General features: G+C 44.1%; 1 protein-coding gene and 1 long non-coding RNA gene across 4 annotated transcripts in view; one reads left to right on the top strand and one right to left on the bottom strand.

The window, feature by feature from the left end:
- Nucleotides 1-17,187, bottom strand: part of CFAP43 (cilia and flagella associated protein 43) — a 121,855-nt gene that overhangs the window by 91,057 nt on the left and 13,611 nt on the right. For 2 of the 3 annotated variants that reach the window (XM_002718726.5, XM_070057269.1), the window contains exons 1-4: nt 16,950-17,162; nt 15,703-15,956; nt 11,815-11,911; nt 1,416-1,583 (exon numbers count right to left, since the gene is read on the bottom strand). In XM_002718726.5, coding sequence (XP_002718772.2) covers nt 1,416-1,583; nt 11,815-11,911; nt 15,703-15,956; nt 16,950-17,014 — 584 coding nt within the window. In that variant the 5' untranslated portion in view covers nt 17,015-17,162. Of the gene's footprint in view, nt 1-1,415; nt 1,584-11,814; nt 11,912-15,702; nt 15,957-16,949; nt 17,163-17,187 lie in introns of those variants that run through there. The other variant, XM_070057270.1, reaches the window with a different exon arrangement.
- On the top strand, nt 7,644-15,940 carry LOC138845309 (uncharacterized). The gene is made up of 3 exons (XR_011382286.1): nt 7,644-7,820; nt 10,354-10,426; nt 11,742-15,940. It is a non-coding gene; the product is annotated as an uncharacterized lncRNA (long non-coding RNA).

Raw genomic sequence — 17,187 nt, 5'->3', positions numbered from 1 at the left:
AGGGCTCTTAGCTGCTGGGGTCCTGAGCTGTGCATGTCCACACCCTTCAGGTAGGTCCACAGTGTCTCCTCAATTTGCATAGAGTTTCCTCTGCCTTTTTATTCCTAACCCTTACCTGAGATTGGACTCTTTCTGATTTTTTTAACTATCCTTCCCTAGACTAGAGTAAGTGCTCTCCCTATGCTGCCATATTGAACTTATCAACCCAGTAATGTTTAATCAGGCAACTCCCATGACTCCACTCTACACACCCACTCCTTTGTGTGGGAATAATGTGCTGAATTTGCACTGTAATCTACCTTTTATATTTCACTATTTCATACTTTTGGGATAGCAGAAGGGCATCAAAGTTATAGGAGCCAGAAGTCCTAACTGTCATTTGCATACAATTAGTCATATTTTGAAATACTTAAGAATAAATCAAAATTCAGAAAATTAAACCATATTAAAAAAAGTTATCAAAGGATCTGCTATATCTTTAAAAACTCATTGGGCAATCAAGTCATTCAGAATCCCTTTGAAATTTAAACAATCACTTTAAGGAAATTATATATGCAGACAGATATTAATTACAATAAGCTGTATGAGCAAGCATGCATATGTGCATGTATATGTGTATAAAGCCACTACATTTATCATACTGCTGTGGGTATTGTAGTGTTGCAGGTTAAGGTACCACTTGGAACGCCCACATACCTTATCAGAGTGCCTGGGGTCAAGTTCCACTTCTGTTTCTGTCTAGCTCCCTGCTAATACAGCTGTATTAGTAGATGATTGCCCAAGTACTTCAGTCTCTGCCATAATGTGGGAAACTCAGATGGAGTGCTTGGCTCCTAACTTCAGCCTGGTCTAACCTGGCTGGTGTGGACATACGGAGAGCGAATCAGTAGGTGGAAGAGATATCTCTCTGTGTCTCTGTCTCTATCTCTCTCTTCCTGTCACTGTGCCTTTCAAATTAATTAATTAATTCAATTTTTTTTTTTTTTTTTTGACAGGCAGAGTGGACAGTGAGAGAGAGAGACAGAGAGAGAAAGGTCTTCCTTTGCCGTTGGTTCACCCTCTAATGGCCGCCGCTGCAGCCGGCGCACCGCGCTGATCCTGGCAGGAGCCAGGAGCCAGGTGCTTTTCCTGGTCTCCCATGGGGTGCAGGGCCCAAGCACCTGGGCCATCCTCCACTGCACTCCCTGGCCATAGCAGAGAGCTGGCCTGGAAGAGGGGCAACCGGGACAGAATCCGGCGCCCCAACCGGGACTAGAACCCGGTGTGCCGGCGCCGCAAGGTGGAGGATTAGCCTATTGAGCCACGGCGCCGGCTTAATTAATTCAATTTTTAAATATTCATCAAATTGACTCATTCTCATTACACACATACAAATGGAGACTACCCCTTTGTTGTGCAGTAACAAAATCTCCTACTTTGCTTTGAAATAATGCTCCTGATTACTTCTTTCAATGGTCCAAACGGTCACTGTACTTGGACTTGATAAGCATAGCTGGTGCCAGTTCATGGGGTTGAAAGACATCTGGCTCACATCTACACCAGGCTGTGATTTCTTGCACAAGATGACATTCGATTCCCAGTTCCTTAAAGGAAAAGAGCATTGTGTGGAAAATTAGTTTGAATGGCATGTCTTAAGAACAGTTATTTGTTATTACACATCATACATCAATGGGGAAATAATTTATAATAAAATTTAATCTCTGACATCATACAATTTATAAATAATTATGCTTATCATTATACTGTATCCTTCTAAGAAACAAAGTAACTACATACTTTTAAAATATTATTCCCTTATGTGCTACATCAGGACTATTTTATCACCCTTATTCAATTTGAATTTAACTCAGCTAACTTAGAATGAGAGATAAATAATCACACTTGCTAAAACCAACCAACCAACCAAGTGCAGTCTCTAAACCTCTAAATACTACAGAGGCGCACTCCACATGGATCTTGGTATGCCAGACTCAGATGCCAACTGATAATTCACTGAATTTTAAAATAAAAATGATAGTATATTAAAGTGGATTATTTTATTTAATCATTTGAGAGAATATCCTGAACCCGAACCATGGGCAAAGTCTGTTGCTAAATGAAAGGAAAGGAAAAAAATAAACATGAACTCTGCCCTCAAATGAGGAGCCAGCACTTCACTCAGGGTCACCATCAGGAAAATAGAACTAATATTTACTGAGCTCACTTTCTCCTTTGGCTCCCTCCTGCTGTCATTTCCTTCCATCCCCATCACAAATGCCCAGTCCCTCATGTCAGTCATTCTCTTGCTGCTCTCTTTGGTTCTCTCCACCCGCTGCCTGGCAGAACCCTAGGCCACAATTGAAAGGCTGGGCAGCTGGAGACAAAAGAACAAAGATAGCAGGAATGTGCATATCAGAGACAACATACACTTGTGGCTACTGTCCACATTGGTCCCTCAATTCAACCTCCGATCCTGCTGTGTTCCTCTGGCTGTTTCTCTCCCATGCTCTAAAGAAAGCATCCTTTTTTAAAATATTCTCCATCTCTAGAAGCTTCTAATCCTCTCACCTCCCTTTCAATTTCAGTAAGTGACCCTGCTTTCCATGAAGTAAAAAGAAGCTATCAGCTGAGAATTCCGCAATTTTTGCCAGCATGCACACTTGTTCGTGTCTGCATGGTTAAAAATCTCACACTCCTCCTACCTCAGGCCAGTCTCCCCATCTGTGCTCTGGATCCTTCAGGCCTTGCCTTCTTAGGAACATCATCAGATCCTTATGACCTTTTCTTCTACACCCTCAGCCTCCCCCTCTCCCCCAACTCCTTCCTGCCAATCCTAGCTAGAGTACACATCCACACCATCATTAAAAAGCCTCTCCTCAGTCTCATCGTTCTGCATCCCTCTCGCCTGCCCTTCCCATCAAGCCAAACTCCTACACTGACATATTCTAGATTCATTGCCTCTGGTCCTTTATCCCCACTCTCTCCTCACCCCAGGATACCAGCCTCCTATCACCATTACTCCAGGGACACACCTCTGTGCAAGATTCACAGATCTCTGCTTCATCCGAAATCTAACAGGCATAACTCAGTCCTTACGTAACTCCACTTCTGCAGAATCTGACTCTGCTCTCCTTACTACCTTCCGGAATGATTCTTGGATCTCTATCACATACCTCTTATTTATATTTATATAAATTATATACTTCTTACAATTATATAAATTATATAAATTTATATACTTATTATATAAATTATATACTTATTTTATTTTTAAAAAAGATTTATTTATTTTATTTGAAAGGCAGAGTTAGAGAGTCTTCCACCCACTGGTTCACTCCCCAGATGGCTGCAACAGCTGGAGCTGCGCCGATCTGAAGCCAGGAGCGAGGAGCTTCTTCCGGGTCTCCCATGTGGATGCAGGGGCTCAAGGTCTTGGGCCATCTTCTACTGCTTTCCCAGGCCATAGCAGAGAGCTGGATCGGAAGTGGAGCAGCAGGGCCTTGGCCTGCCACCCATATGGGATGCTGGCACTGCAGGTGGCAGTTCTACCTGCTACACCATAGCACCGGCCCCTAGGACACTTCTTATCCTCTTGGTCTCAAATGTATCTGATGCCTTGACTGCCTCTTGTGCCTAGCAGACTCTGCACCCATCCAACTCTGTGTGGACTTTGACTAACTTCATGTGGACACACCCTACCTGTGCCTCACTACACACCTGCTTCATGTACATGGCCAGCAAATGCACCCTCAGTTCAGCTCATCTCTGCCTCCTTCCCTGGGGTTCCCTGCTAAGAACGGGCCCATGAGCTCTTGCCTCAGTCTCTTGTTTCTGCAGAACCCAGGCTGAGGCATATCTGTACCCTACCCACCTCCCTCCATGGCTACTCCTTATAAGCCTCTGAAAAGGGTTCCTCCTCCTCATTTAGTCCTTCCCATAGGTGTTCCTCTGGGTTCTTTGCTAAGTTTCTCTCTAAGTGTTCTTATTCAGTTTTAGCATTTCACCAATTAAACAACTCCCAAATGTTTCTCTCTTGCACACTCTCTGCTGAGCTCCTCTCCTGGATATCTGTGGTAGAGGCATATTGTGTCTCCCGAAGTCTGTTCTCCATTTCTCTTTCTCATGGACAGAACCCTTGATTTTTAGTCAGGCACACAGTCCTCACCCCAGGACCATATTCTCAGCATCTCATTAGCTAGACATAGTTGAGGCCAACCTGGAAAAGGGATCAAATTGGCAGTGGTGTGTGCATCCTCCAAGATATGCACTAAAGGAGGTTTGCACGCAACCCTTCATTCTTGTCCTTTCTCTGGCTCCCCAAAATAAATGGGGATATCTCCATTTGAGACTAGGGTTGACGACAGCACAGAAGGACTGGCAGGGCAGCAAGACAGTGGGACTGGCCCCTGGCACCGAGAAGACACTGTACCATAGGCTGCTCGCATCCAGGCAATTGCATGAGAGACAAGGCAACTTCTGCTGGTGATCTGGGTTTCTGTGACAGTAACTGCACCTAAATCACGATATGTAACTGCCAACTAGACATTTCCATGTACTGATCTGAGACTCCCTCCATTCAATTTGTCCCCCAGCTCGTCTTCCGTATTGCTTCCTCCCTCTTCTCTCCTCACATGTCCTCCATATCTTTCTGAATAGCACCAGAATGTCCCTGAGTTGCCTAAGTCACAACTCTGGGTGCAGCCCTTGACCAATGCCCTGCCCTCAGCACCACATCTAACACTCAGTCAGTCAGCAGGGCCCATGTTGTTGCCTCCCAAACATCTCCACTTCCCTCATCCCCAGTTCATGCCACATCCGTCTCCCACCTGGCCTATCCCAGCCTCCAAATGGATGTCCTTCTCTCTTCCCTCTTCCCTCTGATACACCTTCCACAGTGAGCTGAGAGGAGTCTCAGTTGTGGATTGATATTGCCACATCCCTGCTTAAATCCCTCTCCAGCTTCCCGTGCCTTTAGGATAAAGGATATGCCTGTTAGCATGGCTTATATGCAGGGTGCACACCCTTCCCAATATACCCAGGAGAAGAAGCCCACTGTAGCTCTACTGCTCTGCATAAATTACTAGGAGCATTCCCCTTTCACTCTTCAGAGCATCCTGATTTGGAAGATAAATGAAATGATCACCTGTTTATAAGGCTGCCCATAAGCTTGCCTCAGGCTCTGATCCAGGCTTGCTTTTCTCATGGCTAATCTGTTGTTCCCATCAGTATGACCTCTTAGTTAAGACCACTGTATTTTCTCACTTCTCCCTTTTCATAAGGCTGATTTTTACTCACCTTTTATTTAGGTATTGCCATAGATTAACTGTGGCTCCCCCCAAATTCATATGTTGATAGCCTAACCCCCAGTCCCTCAGAATGAGACCTTATTTGTAAACAGGGTCTTTATAGAGGTAACCAAGTTAAAATGAAATCATCAGGGTGGGCCCCAATCCACTGTGACTGGTGTCCTTATAAAAAGAGGACATTTGGAGATGGGTGCTGGTGCAGCATGTTAAGTTGCCATTTGGGATGCCTGTGTCCCATATCAGAGTGCCTGGGATCAGGTTCCAGCTCTACTTCCTTTTTTTAAGATTTTATTTATTTGAGAGGTAGAGTTACAGACAGTGAGAGGGAGAGACAGAGAGAGAGGTTTTCCATCCACTGGTTCAGATTCCAAATGGCCACAATGGCCAGAGCTGTGCCGATCCAAAGCCAGGAGCCAAGTGCTTCTTCCAGATCTCTCATGTGGGTGCAGGGGCCCAAGGACTTGGGCCATCTTCTACTGCTCTCCCAGGCCACAGCAGAGAGCTGGACTGGAAGAGGAGCAGCCGGGACTAGAACCAGCCCCCATATGGGATGCCAGCGCCACAGGCAGAGGGTTAACCTATTGCGCCACGGTGCCGTCCCCCCGGCTCTACTTCTGATTCAACTTCCTCTGTTAATGCACCTGGGAGGCAGCAAATAATGACCCAAGCACTTGGGTGCCTGTCACTCATGTAGGAGACCTGGATGAAGCTCTTGGCTCATGGCTTTGGTTGGCTGATGTAGAGTTTTGTGGAGTGAACTAGCAGATGGAAGATTTCTCTCTCCGCCTTTCAAATAAATAAATTAACAAATAAATAATCTTTTTTAAAAGGGGCGGGACATTTGGAACAGATGCACACACAGGGAGGATACCATGTTATGATGAAGGCGGAGAACTGGGTAATGATTCTACACACCAAGAACCACCACAGCCAGCCAGTAAGTCCACAGAAGCTGGCAAGAGGCCTGGGACTGAGTGTCTCTCACCACCCTCAGAGGCAAACAACCCTGCTGATACCTTGGCTTCAGAGTTCTAGTCTCCAGCACATGAGACAGTACATTTCTGCTGTGTAAGACACCCAGGTTGTGGAACGTGGTTGTGGCAGGCCTCGCATGACCTCCCCTTCCCAGGAAGCTTTCCCGCTCCACCCTCAGACTAGAGGAGGCATGTCTCCCATGTGTTCCCACTGTGCTTTACATCAGAGGGAGCTACACAAGAGCTCAGATCCCTCCAGATTTAAATCCCTCTTGGCAACTCACCAACCATACATGTTTAGACAAGTAGCTTATAGGTACCAAAAAATTCAAACTTGGAAAAAAGAAAAACTGTGTTGACTTGATTTCTCATATCCCTGGAAAGAACTTTCCAACAAGCTTCCTTGAACAAAGAATGGACTTTATACCTTGCTTTAACCCTGACACTCCTAGTGAACTTAACTTTATCGCAGTGTGTTCATTAAGAGTTCCTTCCTTGTATAATGAGAGCAGGCATGGTTCCATAGGTTAGAATTTAACTCTACAGGGGGCTGATATGGTGGTGTAGCATGTAAAGCCATGGCCTGCAGTGTCAGCATCCCATACGGGCATCGGTTCAAGTCCCGGCTGCTCTACTTCGGATCAAATTCTCTGCTATGGCCTAGGAAAGCAGTGGAGGATGAACCAAGTACTTGGGCCTCTGGGGAGTGAACCAGCAGATGGAAGACTCTCTTTTTCTCTCTCTCTTTCTCTCCCTGCCTCTCCTCTCTCTGTGTGTAACTCTGCCTTTCATATAAACAAACTAAATCTTAAAAAAAAAAAAAGAATTGAACTCTACAATAGACATGATGTTATGATTGTAGAATAGTGAAATTTAAGCTGCTATGGTTTTTAAAGACTTCTGGAAAACTAAGCCTTCTTATACTAAACCTAGAAATTCTATTTAGCCATTCCCCTCCCTTTTTTAAACTCTTTGTGTATGTGTGTGTTTAGACGTATTTATTTGAAAGGCAGTGTAATAAAGAGGGAGAGAGGGAGAGAAGGAGGGAAGGAGAGAGGAAGAGCCTGAGAGAGAGGAAGAGGGAAAGGGAGAGGGACAGGGAGAGAGAGAATATGAATCTTCTATTTGCTGGTTCACTCCCCAAATGGCAGCAATGGCTGGGAGCCTGGAACTCCATGCTGGTCTCCCACATGGACGGCAGGATCTCAAGTACTTGGGCCACCTTCTGCTGCTTTCTAGGCATATCAGCAGGAAGGTGGATTGGAAGCAGAGCAGCTAGGACTGGTATCACTAGTGGTAGTTTAACCTGTTACATCACAATGCCAGCCCCTGAGTGTGGTCTGAATATTTGTGTCCCTTCCCCCATGATGATGGTATTAAGAAGTGCAGCCTTTGGGCAGTAAGGAGGTCATGAGGGCCTGAGTAGGACCCTGAACGCTAGTTCATGCCTTCTACCACGTGAGGATACAGTGAGGAGGCACAATCAGAATCAGGAAGCAGACACTCACCAGATGCCAAAGCTATTGGCGCCTTGATCTTGGATTTCCCGCTCTCCAGAACTGTGAGCAATAAATTTCTGTTGCTTGTGAGCTCCCTCATCTATGGATTTGTTTTAGCAGCTCCAATGCCCTACAGCAGGAACCAGCTTCTTCATCTTTCTGCTGGTTCTATTATGAAGTAGTCATGTAAAATTTCCCTCTGTACTCAATCTGTTGGAAAATTCTGTTGTAATATATAACCTCCCTATGTTTCAGTTTCTCTAAAATGAGGATCATCATGGATATCTCATAGGTCTTTGGTGAGAATTAAATGGGCTGATGCACTGGAAATCATGGTAACTGCATTTCTGATGAAACTGGTAGTGTTGGTCAGCCAGAATACAGCAATTAGCCTATCTTATTCTTTCTGTTTATGGATCCTGCCAGCCCAGGACTACAGTATGAGTTCAGTCACCACTTACGCAAATAATATAGAAGTGAATTTTTTTTTTAACATAAGAAGATACAATCTCCTTGGACATATTCCTTCTAGAAATCAAATCATGATATTTCAGCTCCTGCTGCTCCGATTTCCGAAAGTTCACATCTTTTGAACTCTCCCTGAATCATCTCTGGGAGTCCCAAGGGACTGATCCCAGAGTTTCACAGACTAACTGCTGTCACCAAGTTGCATCCTCTTCTTGTTTATCTCCCAGCTCCCCCTTGCCCAGGCTCATGGCCAGGAAAGCCACTTGAGAAAGCCTGAGGCTGGTGACCTCAATCCTAGGACTAAGTCCCAGGCACACTGTCTTTGAAGCACCCTGTTCATCTCCCAGCTCCAAACTTTGGGGTGCTGTCGCAAAGGCCAGAGGGAGGGTCTCTGTCCCATCCCTGTTCCCACTTATTCAGGGGAGCCCTGGAGCTCCTCTGCCAATGCAGAGCCTCAAGGAGAATCTCCTCACGACAGAGCGTCTGTCCTCCCCGGTGCTCCTAATCCCTGAAGCTCATCTCTCCTTTCCCACTCAAAATCTCCAAAAAGAATTCCCCTCGGGTACTAAGACACACAAATAAAGTAGAAGGGAAGCAGTGGGGACAAGACACTCTGTCTCTAGTCTGACCCCATCTCAGCCTACCAAAAACACCCCATTACAGAAGTCTTAGCCTTTCCTACTAGGCTATTTCATGCCTTCTTATTTCTATCAGGGAGCAGGAGATAAAAACTACTGAATGGATTAAACCCAATGAACAAACTCAAATGCCTGTAGGTGTGAGGATGTTCACATAAGTGAATAAAATGTCCCAAATGTCCCACTTCTAGGTCAGCACTGGCCAATTTCTATAAAAGAGGCAGTTAGTAAGTATGTTTAACTTTGCAGACCACATATGGCCTTCTATCACAACCAAACTGCAATTATAGAGGAAAAGCAGCCAAAGACAGTTTGTAAGCAAATGAGCATGGCTTTGTTCTAATAAAACTTTATTTATAAAAACAAACAGTGGGCCGTGGCTCACTAGGCTAATCCTCCTTGCGGCACCGGCACACGGGGTTCTAGTCCCGGTTGGGGCACCAGATTCTGTCCCGGTTGCCCCTCTTCCAGGCCAGCTCTCTGCTGTGGCCAGGGAGTGCAGTGGAGGATGGCCCAAGTGCTTGGACCCTGCACCCCATGGGAAACCAGGAGAAGTACCTGGCTCCTGTCATCGGATCAGCGCGGTGCACTGGCCGCAGTGCGCTGCCCGCAGCGGCCATTGGAGGGTGAACCAACGGCAAAGGAAGACCTTTCTCTCTGTCTCTCTCTCTCACTGTCCACTCTGCCTGTCAAAATAAATAAATAAAATAAATAAATAAATAAATAAAAAACAAACAGTGGGTCAGATTTGGCCTATATGGGCTGTAGTTTACTGACCCCTGCTTGAAGTGGTGGCAACCAATGTAGTAGCATTTAGTGTGAGTGGCAGCCATTCACTGGCCCATACCAGACTATTGCCATGTGGGGAGCATATCCAGGCTTGCCGATGTCCAAGAGAGGTCAGATAGTTTCTTTAAATTTAAAAAACATTTTATGTCCCAAACAATACTCATCTGCGTACTTGAATTAGCATGAAGATCATCATTTAAATCTCTAATTTAGGTAAATAAATATCATGTATGTAATACACATTGTTAGACACTGTGCACTCAATGAATTCTTAGAAAAAAATTTCTTTTTTCTTGTTATTTAAACATTTTCATTTTGAGTAACTCACATTGAGGTCTTTGCATTGGAGAAAAAACTTCTTAATATTCACAGGTTGTACTCAGATAAGTGGAGTGTTCTGCTTTTGGAACTATCAGTATTTATGCACTTGTGTTCCCACAAGCTGTGTATCCAAAACTGTGAGATAACAATTTCTCTTGTTTCAGCTACTCTTTCTGGGGTGCTCTTGTGACAATAGCCCTAGCAAGCTAACCCTCGTATCAACAGGAAGACAGATAAGCAAAATGCTAAATCTATACCATGGAATAGGAAGGAATGATTATTGGTATACAGAACAGCATTAGGGAACTTTAAAATAATTATGCTTCAAGAAAGAAACCAGGCCAAAAAATATTTACTATATGACTCCTTATACATACAGTTCTAGCAAATGGAAACGCATCGAGAGGGACAGAATCGTATCAGTGGCTGCCTGTGGAGAGGGCAGGGATGCGGTAAGGATATGTGGGACAAGTGCCAATAAGAAGGATGTGGTGATGGATATATTCATGCTCTTGACTATGGTGATGGTTTTGTTAGGCAGGTAGTTAGAAATTAGCCTGTGTGTGTGAGAGGGGCCTGAGAAACTGGCAGGTCTGCAGAAGCCCAACATTTACATTTCAAAGTCCTGTCCAGACCTGATAACTTTCCAGGTGGTCCCAGCCCTTCCCCCGTGGGAAAACTAACACTAGCAATAAAACCATTTCATCATTCCTCCAAAGTAGGCATTCTAGAAAAACCCCTTGACCCACTGGGGTGCTGGCAAGACTCCCCCCTGTCTGATAACAAACCTGGGGAGGAATTTGCTACACACAAACCCTTTTTCCTGGAGGAGAAGGGGCAGTGGGTAGAGATTCCCTTAAAAACCAGGAATCTAAACAAAGACTGAGCGCTCAGTTCCCTGCTCTGCTGAGCCGCCCGCCTGGTCTGCTCAGGTGTATTCTCTCCATTCTACCATGCAACCTCGCTCTCCCCCAGTCTGAGTGACTAGGCACTCTATCTGTCCCTTCCGTTCTGACCAATGCCCTATCCCCAATAAAACTTTGTTACTCAGCTTTCTGTCTCATGACTGACTTCTTGAGGAAAGGCAAGAATCCCACGACTTCTCTATGGTGACAGTTTCATGAGTGTATACAAAAGTCAAAGCTCACCAAATTTAATACTTCATATATGAAGTTTATTTTGTGTTAATTATAGCCCAACAGAGCTGTTTTTTAAAAAATTTTACATAAACTAAAGGTGATTATCTGAACCTAGATTCAGGTTTCTGGAGCGTTTATGGCTTCTCTTAATTAGACAAGCTTCCTCTGAAGCAGTTTATATCATGCATAGATGGAGAAATGGTGCAGAGTTGAAGCTGGTCACATGAAATGACCCGGCAGAGACCAGAGAGCATCTTACCTGCTGCTGGTTCCTGCATACTGTCCAATGTGGCACAATGTCCCAGTCTGAACATAAGATTGCTCTGATGTCTCTTTAAAAAAACACTTCAAATTGAGCTCTAATAAGAGACCATCATAATTTTAAGTTGAAAAAATGCAAAAACTCAAAGGTACTATTTTTTTAAAGATGAAACTGTAGGTACTTATAAATGTATTCTTTGCCTAAAAGTATTATAGCTGTTAATAAAGAAGGGGAATACTTAATCTAGGTCTCATATAGTTTTTACTCTGACTGCCAAATTTCATGCCCAAATATAGCAATTATATTAAACCTTGTGATTAGGATTTTTATTCCTTCAATTTTTGTTTCATATTTTTCATGTGTAAGTCCTGAAATAAAATCCAGAAGAATAAGATTAAAATGTAATCCAGTGAAAGGTTTTACGCAGGATGCCACTTACCAGAGGGCCAGTTCAAATTCTGGGAGAGATGAATAAGTAGCCAGGTAGGTACCACAGTAACTGAATGACAATAATGTGTAATCCAGAAGAACATTGCCTAAAATGTAAAATCCATCATGAAAATGTGATTATTCAGTTCAGGTTAACGATGGTCTTATGGTTTATTTCCCCTTCTAATGATCTTCACTTAATTTAAAAGCATTTAGCTGTTAGAATAAAAGATACACTGGCTGACTTCAGTCTATGAACAGAAAGCTAAGAGCAAAGTTAAAGACTTGTTTTTGATAAATATTAGAGTGGATCAAGAGCCAAAATTCTTTCTCGCATTTTCTTCTGTTTACTTGTGAAAATACACCCAAGTGGGGCCGGCACTGTGGCATAGTGGGTTAAGCTGCCGCTTGCAGTGTTGGCACCCCATATGGATGCCGGTTAAAGTCCTGGCTGCTCCACTTCCCATCCAGCTCTCTGCTATAGCCTGGGAAAGCAGTAAAAGATGGTCCATGTTCTTGGGCCCCCGCACCCGTGTGGCAGACTTGAAAGAAGCTCCTGGCTTTGGATCAGCCCAGCTCCAGCCATTGGCAGCCAACTGGGGAGTGAACCAGTGGATAGAAGACCTCTCTCTCTGCCTCTCCTTCTCTCTGTGTGTAACTCTGACTTTCAAATAAATAAATAAATCTTAAAACACACACACACACACACGCAAATTTTCTCTAACTGGAACTTTGCTATGGCAAAATATTAAGTATTATATATAATCCACCTGTTAAAAAGTTAGAATTTGGTGTTACAGACTACTTGTTTTTTGCTTACATTATTTTGAGCACCTTATCATTCTTTCTTTAAAAACTTGATTTTTAATGTTTGCATAATACCTCCTGATGGTATGCTTTAACTTATTTAGCCACATTTATATTGTTGGGGATATCGGTTGTTTCTCATCTTTTGCTATTTTAACTTTGTGACATAACTCTTTTGCACAGAAATCTTTGACAGTACTTCTGAATACTCTATTTCCTTAACATTGAATCCTACTTCTTGAAATGTGTTTACTGGGTAAATATTTATTTCCTGGAAAGGCCTTATCAATTTATACTCCTGCCTTCAACAAACAAGGGCACTACCCATTTCACTACTCAGCCTGCCAATAAACTTTAAAAAACTGATAGAAAAAATACCATCTTAGCTTAGACTACACTTTTTTAAATGAACAATGAGATGAAATAGTGTTTGATGTCTTTGATCATGTGTGGTTTTGTCATTTGTCTGGGTATTTTCCTTTTCCATGGTTCTAATGTCTGTTTTTATTTAATAAATGTTCTGAAAATATTTGATCATTATTCCAAATATTTTCCTTAGTGTATTATTTACCTTTCCATTTTATAGTATTTTTGATGTTCCTAAGTTTTTAATTGGTATGTAATTAAATTTGTCAATCTTTTTTATTTTTTCCCCTTTAAATGGGAAGTCCTTCCCCATCCTGAAATCATTTCAATATTCTGTCATATTTTCTTCTACTTTTCAAATGGGTTTGTTGTTTGAATGCTTATTTTCATCTGACATGTTTTGGTGTAAAGTATAACATGAATGTCTCATGTGATAACTTTGTTCAAATACTCAAGTTTTCTTCACACCACTGTAGAATAATCAGGGTAGGTGAGAGCTTCTTTCATCCCAACTAGGCTGTTACAGACTCTAGATTCTGTCCCAGACTTCTTTACCATGTCCACTGAGCTGCAGCTCCCTGTACCAGAACCACACTGCTAATTACCAAAGCACCATCTTTTTTTTTTTTTAAAGACCTGCTGCCTTGCTGTCATTCTGTTTCAGATTATTCTTTTTTTTATTTTCCAGATAACTCAAATTATTTAAGTACTCCTTGTTCATTAAAACACTTGATAAACCTATGAACTACTTCTTGTGACAAGTACCAGAAATATATTTATCTTTAATAATCAGGCTTTCCATCCAGGACTATATTACTACCTATTAAAAAAATTTGTAAGGCACTGATTCTTGTAGTTTTCTTCATCTGAATCACTCATATTTCCTCTAATTATTTAGAACTTCTAACTGCATGGATATTCATTTTGAAACCAGCATCTTACTGGGCATTCTTGAATTAGTCCTAGAAGACTGTGTATTATCCATCATAACTACAGTCTGTTCCAGTTTTATTTTGTATTGCATTGGTTAGAACTTCCAGGTTGATGTTAAATAATAATGGTAATAACAGGTATTTTGGTGGCTTCTTCCTAATTTTATTGTGAATTCCCTTAGGGTTTTATTATTCAATATGAGCACTGGCTACTGGTTTGAAATAACTTTTCCATTGCTTAGAAGAGATCATAGGGGCCAGCACTGTGGTACAGTGGGTTAAAGCCCCAGCCTGCAGTGCCAGCATCCCATATGGGTGCCGGTTCAAGTCCCAGGTGCTCCACTTCCCACCCAGCTTTCTGCTGTGGCCTGGGAAAGCAGTGGAAGATGGCCAAAGTCCTTGGGCCCCTCACCCACATGGGAGGCCTGGAAGAAGCTCCTGGCTCCTGGCTTTGGATTGGCTCAGCTCTGGCTATTGCAGTCATTTAGGGAGTGAATCAGCGGAATGGAAGATCTCTCTCTCTCTCTCTCTCTCTCTCTTTGGCTCTACTTCTCTCTGAAACTCTTTCAAAATAAAATTCAAACATTCTTTAAAAAAAGAGAGAGAGAGAGATCACAGTCAAATAAATAAGCTGGGGAAATTTTAAAGATGAAGGGTAGTTACAGTCCACACAGACTGTTCCCATGAATGGGGTCATGATTTAAAATGTGTCCTAACTGGGGCCGGTGCTATGGCCTAGTGGGTAAGGCCGCCACCTGCAGTGCCAGCATCCCAAATGGGTGCTGGTTCAAGTCCCGGGTATTCCACTTCCCACCCAGCTCTCTGCTGTGGCCTGGGAAAGCAGTAGAAGATGGCCCAAGTCTTCGGGCCCCTGCACCTGTGTGGGAGACCCAGAAGATGCTCCTGGCTCCTGGCTTCAGATCGGCGCAGCTCTGGCCATTGTGGCCAACTGAGAAATGAACCAGTGGATGGAAGACCTTTCTCTTTCTCTTTCTCTCTCTCCTTCTCTCTCTGTGTAATTATTTCAATAAATGTCTTTTAAAAAATAAAAAGTATCCTAATCTATTGAGAATACAGACAAATTTCCCCACAAATACAATGTAATAATTACAGTGAAGGCTCTTATTTAACCCAGCAGGCTAGAGAGCTGAGACCAGCCCCAATCATGAGCTTTCTGTCCATGATGTGTTAAATGAGGGCCTCCATACCCTCTGTGTGTGTTAGATGGAGGCCCTAAGTCAATGTGCAGCAGTCAGTCAGGGTCAGCTGTGGGAGTGAACAGTAACCCAAAGGCCAGGTAATACTGATGGAGCACTCGGCCTATACAGTTTCATCAAACACCACTACAGCCTTAAAATTGGATACTACCTTAGTCCCCATTTCATGCGTGAGGAAACTGAGGATCATGGAGTCATCTTAGAGTCTGTACAAATATCAACTCAACAGGATTTCAATAAATCATTAGGAAAGAAAAACTCCTTGCTCTGATAAAGGCAATAGAATCCCCTGGCCCAGTGCTTCTCAAAATTTGATGTGCATGTCAATCACCTGGAGAATCTTGTTAAAATGCAGATTCTGATTCAGTAGGTCTGGGGTAGGAGTCAGCTCCTGCTTTTACAACCAGCTTCCCAGGTAGCACCAATACTGCTGGCAAGGAGACCACACTGTGAGGAGAAGGCTCTAGCCTACTTAAATAAAATCATTTGTGATTGGCATGAATCCATCAAAATAATTTTTAAAAAACCCAAACAGCCTTCATTTATAAGAACTAATGAGAAAGCTCTCCAGGATACCTTTTAATTTGGTCCTTCTGGTCAATCCAGGAAAGTTGTATATGTAGATGAGGGGCTTTAGTCTCCGGTCAGAAAAAGCCACAACTTCATAAGGAATGTTAGTTGCCATGACGCCCACAATTCCATTGATACACTGGAGCACGGTCTTCTTCTTGGTTTCAATATTAATAAATATTACATAATTCCCACTGGAGTAGCAAATGGTCTTGTCGTTGACAAAGTGCACATTCTGCTTAGGGAATCCTTGCACCCATCTTTGGGGAGAGATATGTCACCATCGATATAATGCATTTCAAAAAAATTTTTTTCTCTTTTAACAAAAGGTCATCGAAAATATTTGAAATATATCTATTTTACCTCCCCATACTTCCCCCAATGTTTAAGATAAAAGAACACATAAGCTGGTTGTGAGTTCAGTTTGAGTCAATACACCATAGAAATTTTAGGCATAAAGTTCCATAAGTCTCAAGGGAATTCTTCAACGTTCTTGTCAAGAAAGCCCTCCAATCAAAGCCTCTGAATGTCTCGGGACTTCTGGGGGCTTGGAAAAGAAACAGTGACACCACCACCAAGAGACAAGAGCCTGTTTCTATCAGGAAACAGTCATCATGATCCATTCTCTATCAATCAGTTTTGACTTTTCAAAACTATACACCAAAGGAACTTAACTGTTAAGTAAGGAACGTGTGGCAGGTGCATGCTAGGAGGAGGGAGAGTCTGAGGGGAAGGGGGCACTGTTTTTATTTAAATATTAAGGTGGAGGAGAAGGCCAGTGAAGAGCGCCGGTTGGGTGGGCAGCCCTGGGGAAGGGGCCGGGAGACCCAGGCAGCACCGGGAGAGGAGCCTGCACGGAACACGGCCGTGGCAACACTCTGGCCCATGGAAGGGAAGGGCCACCACCAGCACTGGACGCTCTTCAGAGGCCACTATAAAATCAAATAAATCCAAAGTGGGCGGATGGGCGTTAGAAGGAAGGGACTGCGGGGCCCGACGCCGGGGAAAATCACCAGAGAACAAGAACGGGGTGGGGCCGCGGTGCCCGCAGGGGTCAAGGGGGCCGGGAATGCCGGGCTGGAAACAGGGGAGGAGCCCTGGGCAAGCGAGGGTCAGGCTCGCCGCGAAACCAAAGGGGACACGACCACCGCGGGCGGCTCTGCAGGAAGGGGAGGCTGCGGAGAAGAGGTCCCGCGCGGAGGTCAGGAGTTCCCGCAAGACCCAAGGCGGTCGAGGGGCCGCAGATGCCGCACCTCACGGACAGGTTTGCGCCTCCGGCGGATGAGGGACCCTCTTCTCGCTCCCGACCTTGCGCCATGGCTGTTTTTCTCTCAGCCGGGAGGCAGCCAGCAAACACCAGACCGCAGGTGCGAGGGGCACCGTTACTCCGCAGCCGGCTGCTGCCCGGCCCTCCCCACGCTCCGCTGTTTACACCCGTATCCAGGAGACCGCAACCCCTGCGCCCGTTGGCTCTGCCCGTTGGGCCTGCGC

This window comes from Oryctolagus cuniculus, chromosome 15 (genome assembly GCF_964237555.1).
Source record: "Oryctolagus cuniculus chromosome 15, mOryCun1.1, whole genome shotgun sequence".
In the NCBI taxonomy this organism is placed as follows: Eukaryota; Metazoa; Chordata; class Mammalia; order Lagomorpha; family Leporidae; genus Oryctolagus; species Oryctolagus cuniculus.
Note: the sequence above shows the minus strand (reverse complement) of the source record. Positions and strands in the feature narration are given on the sequence as shown.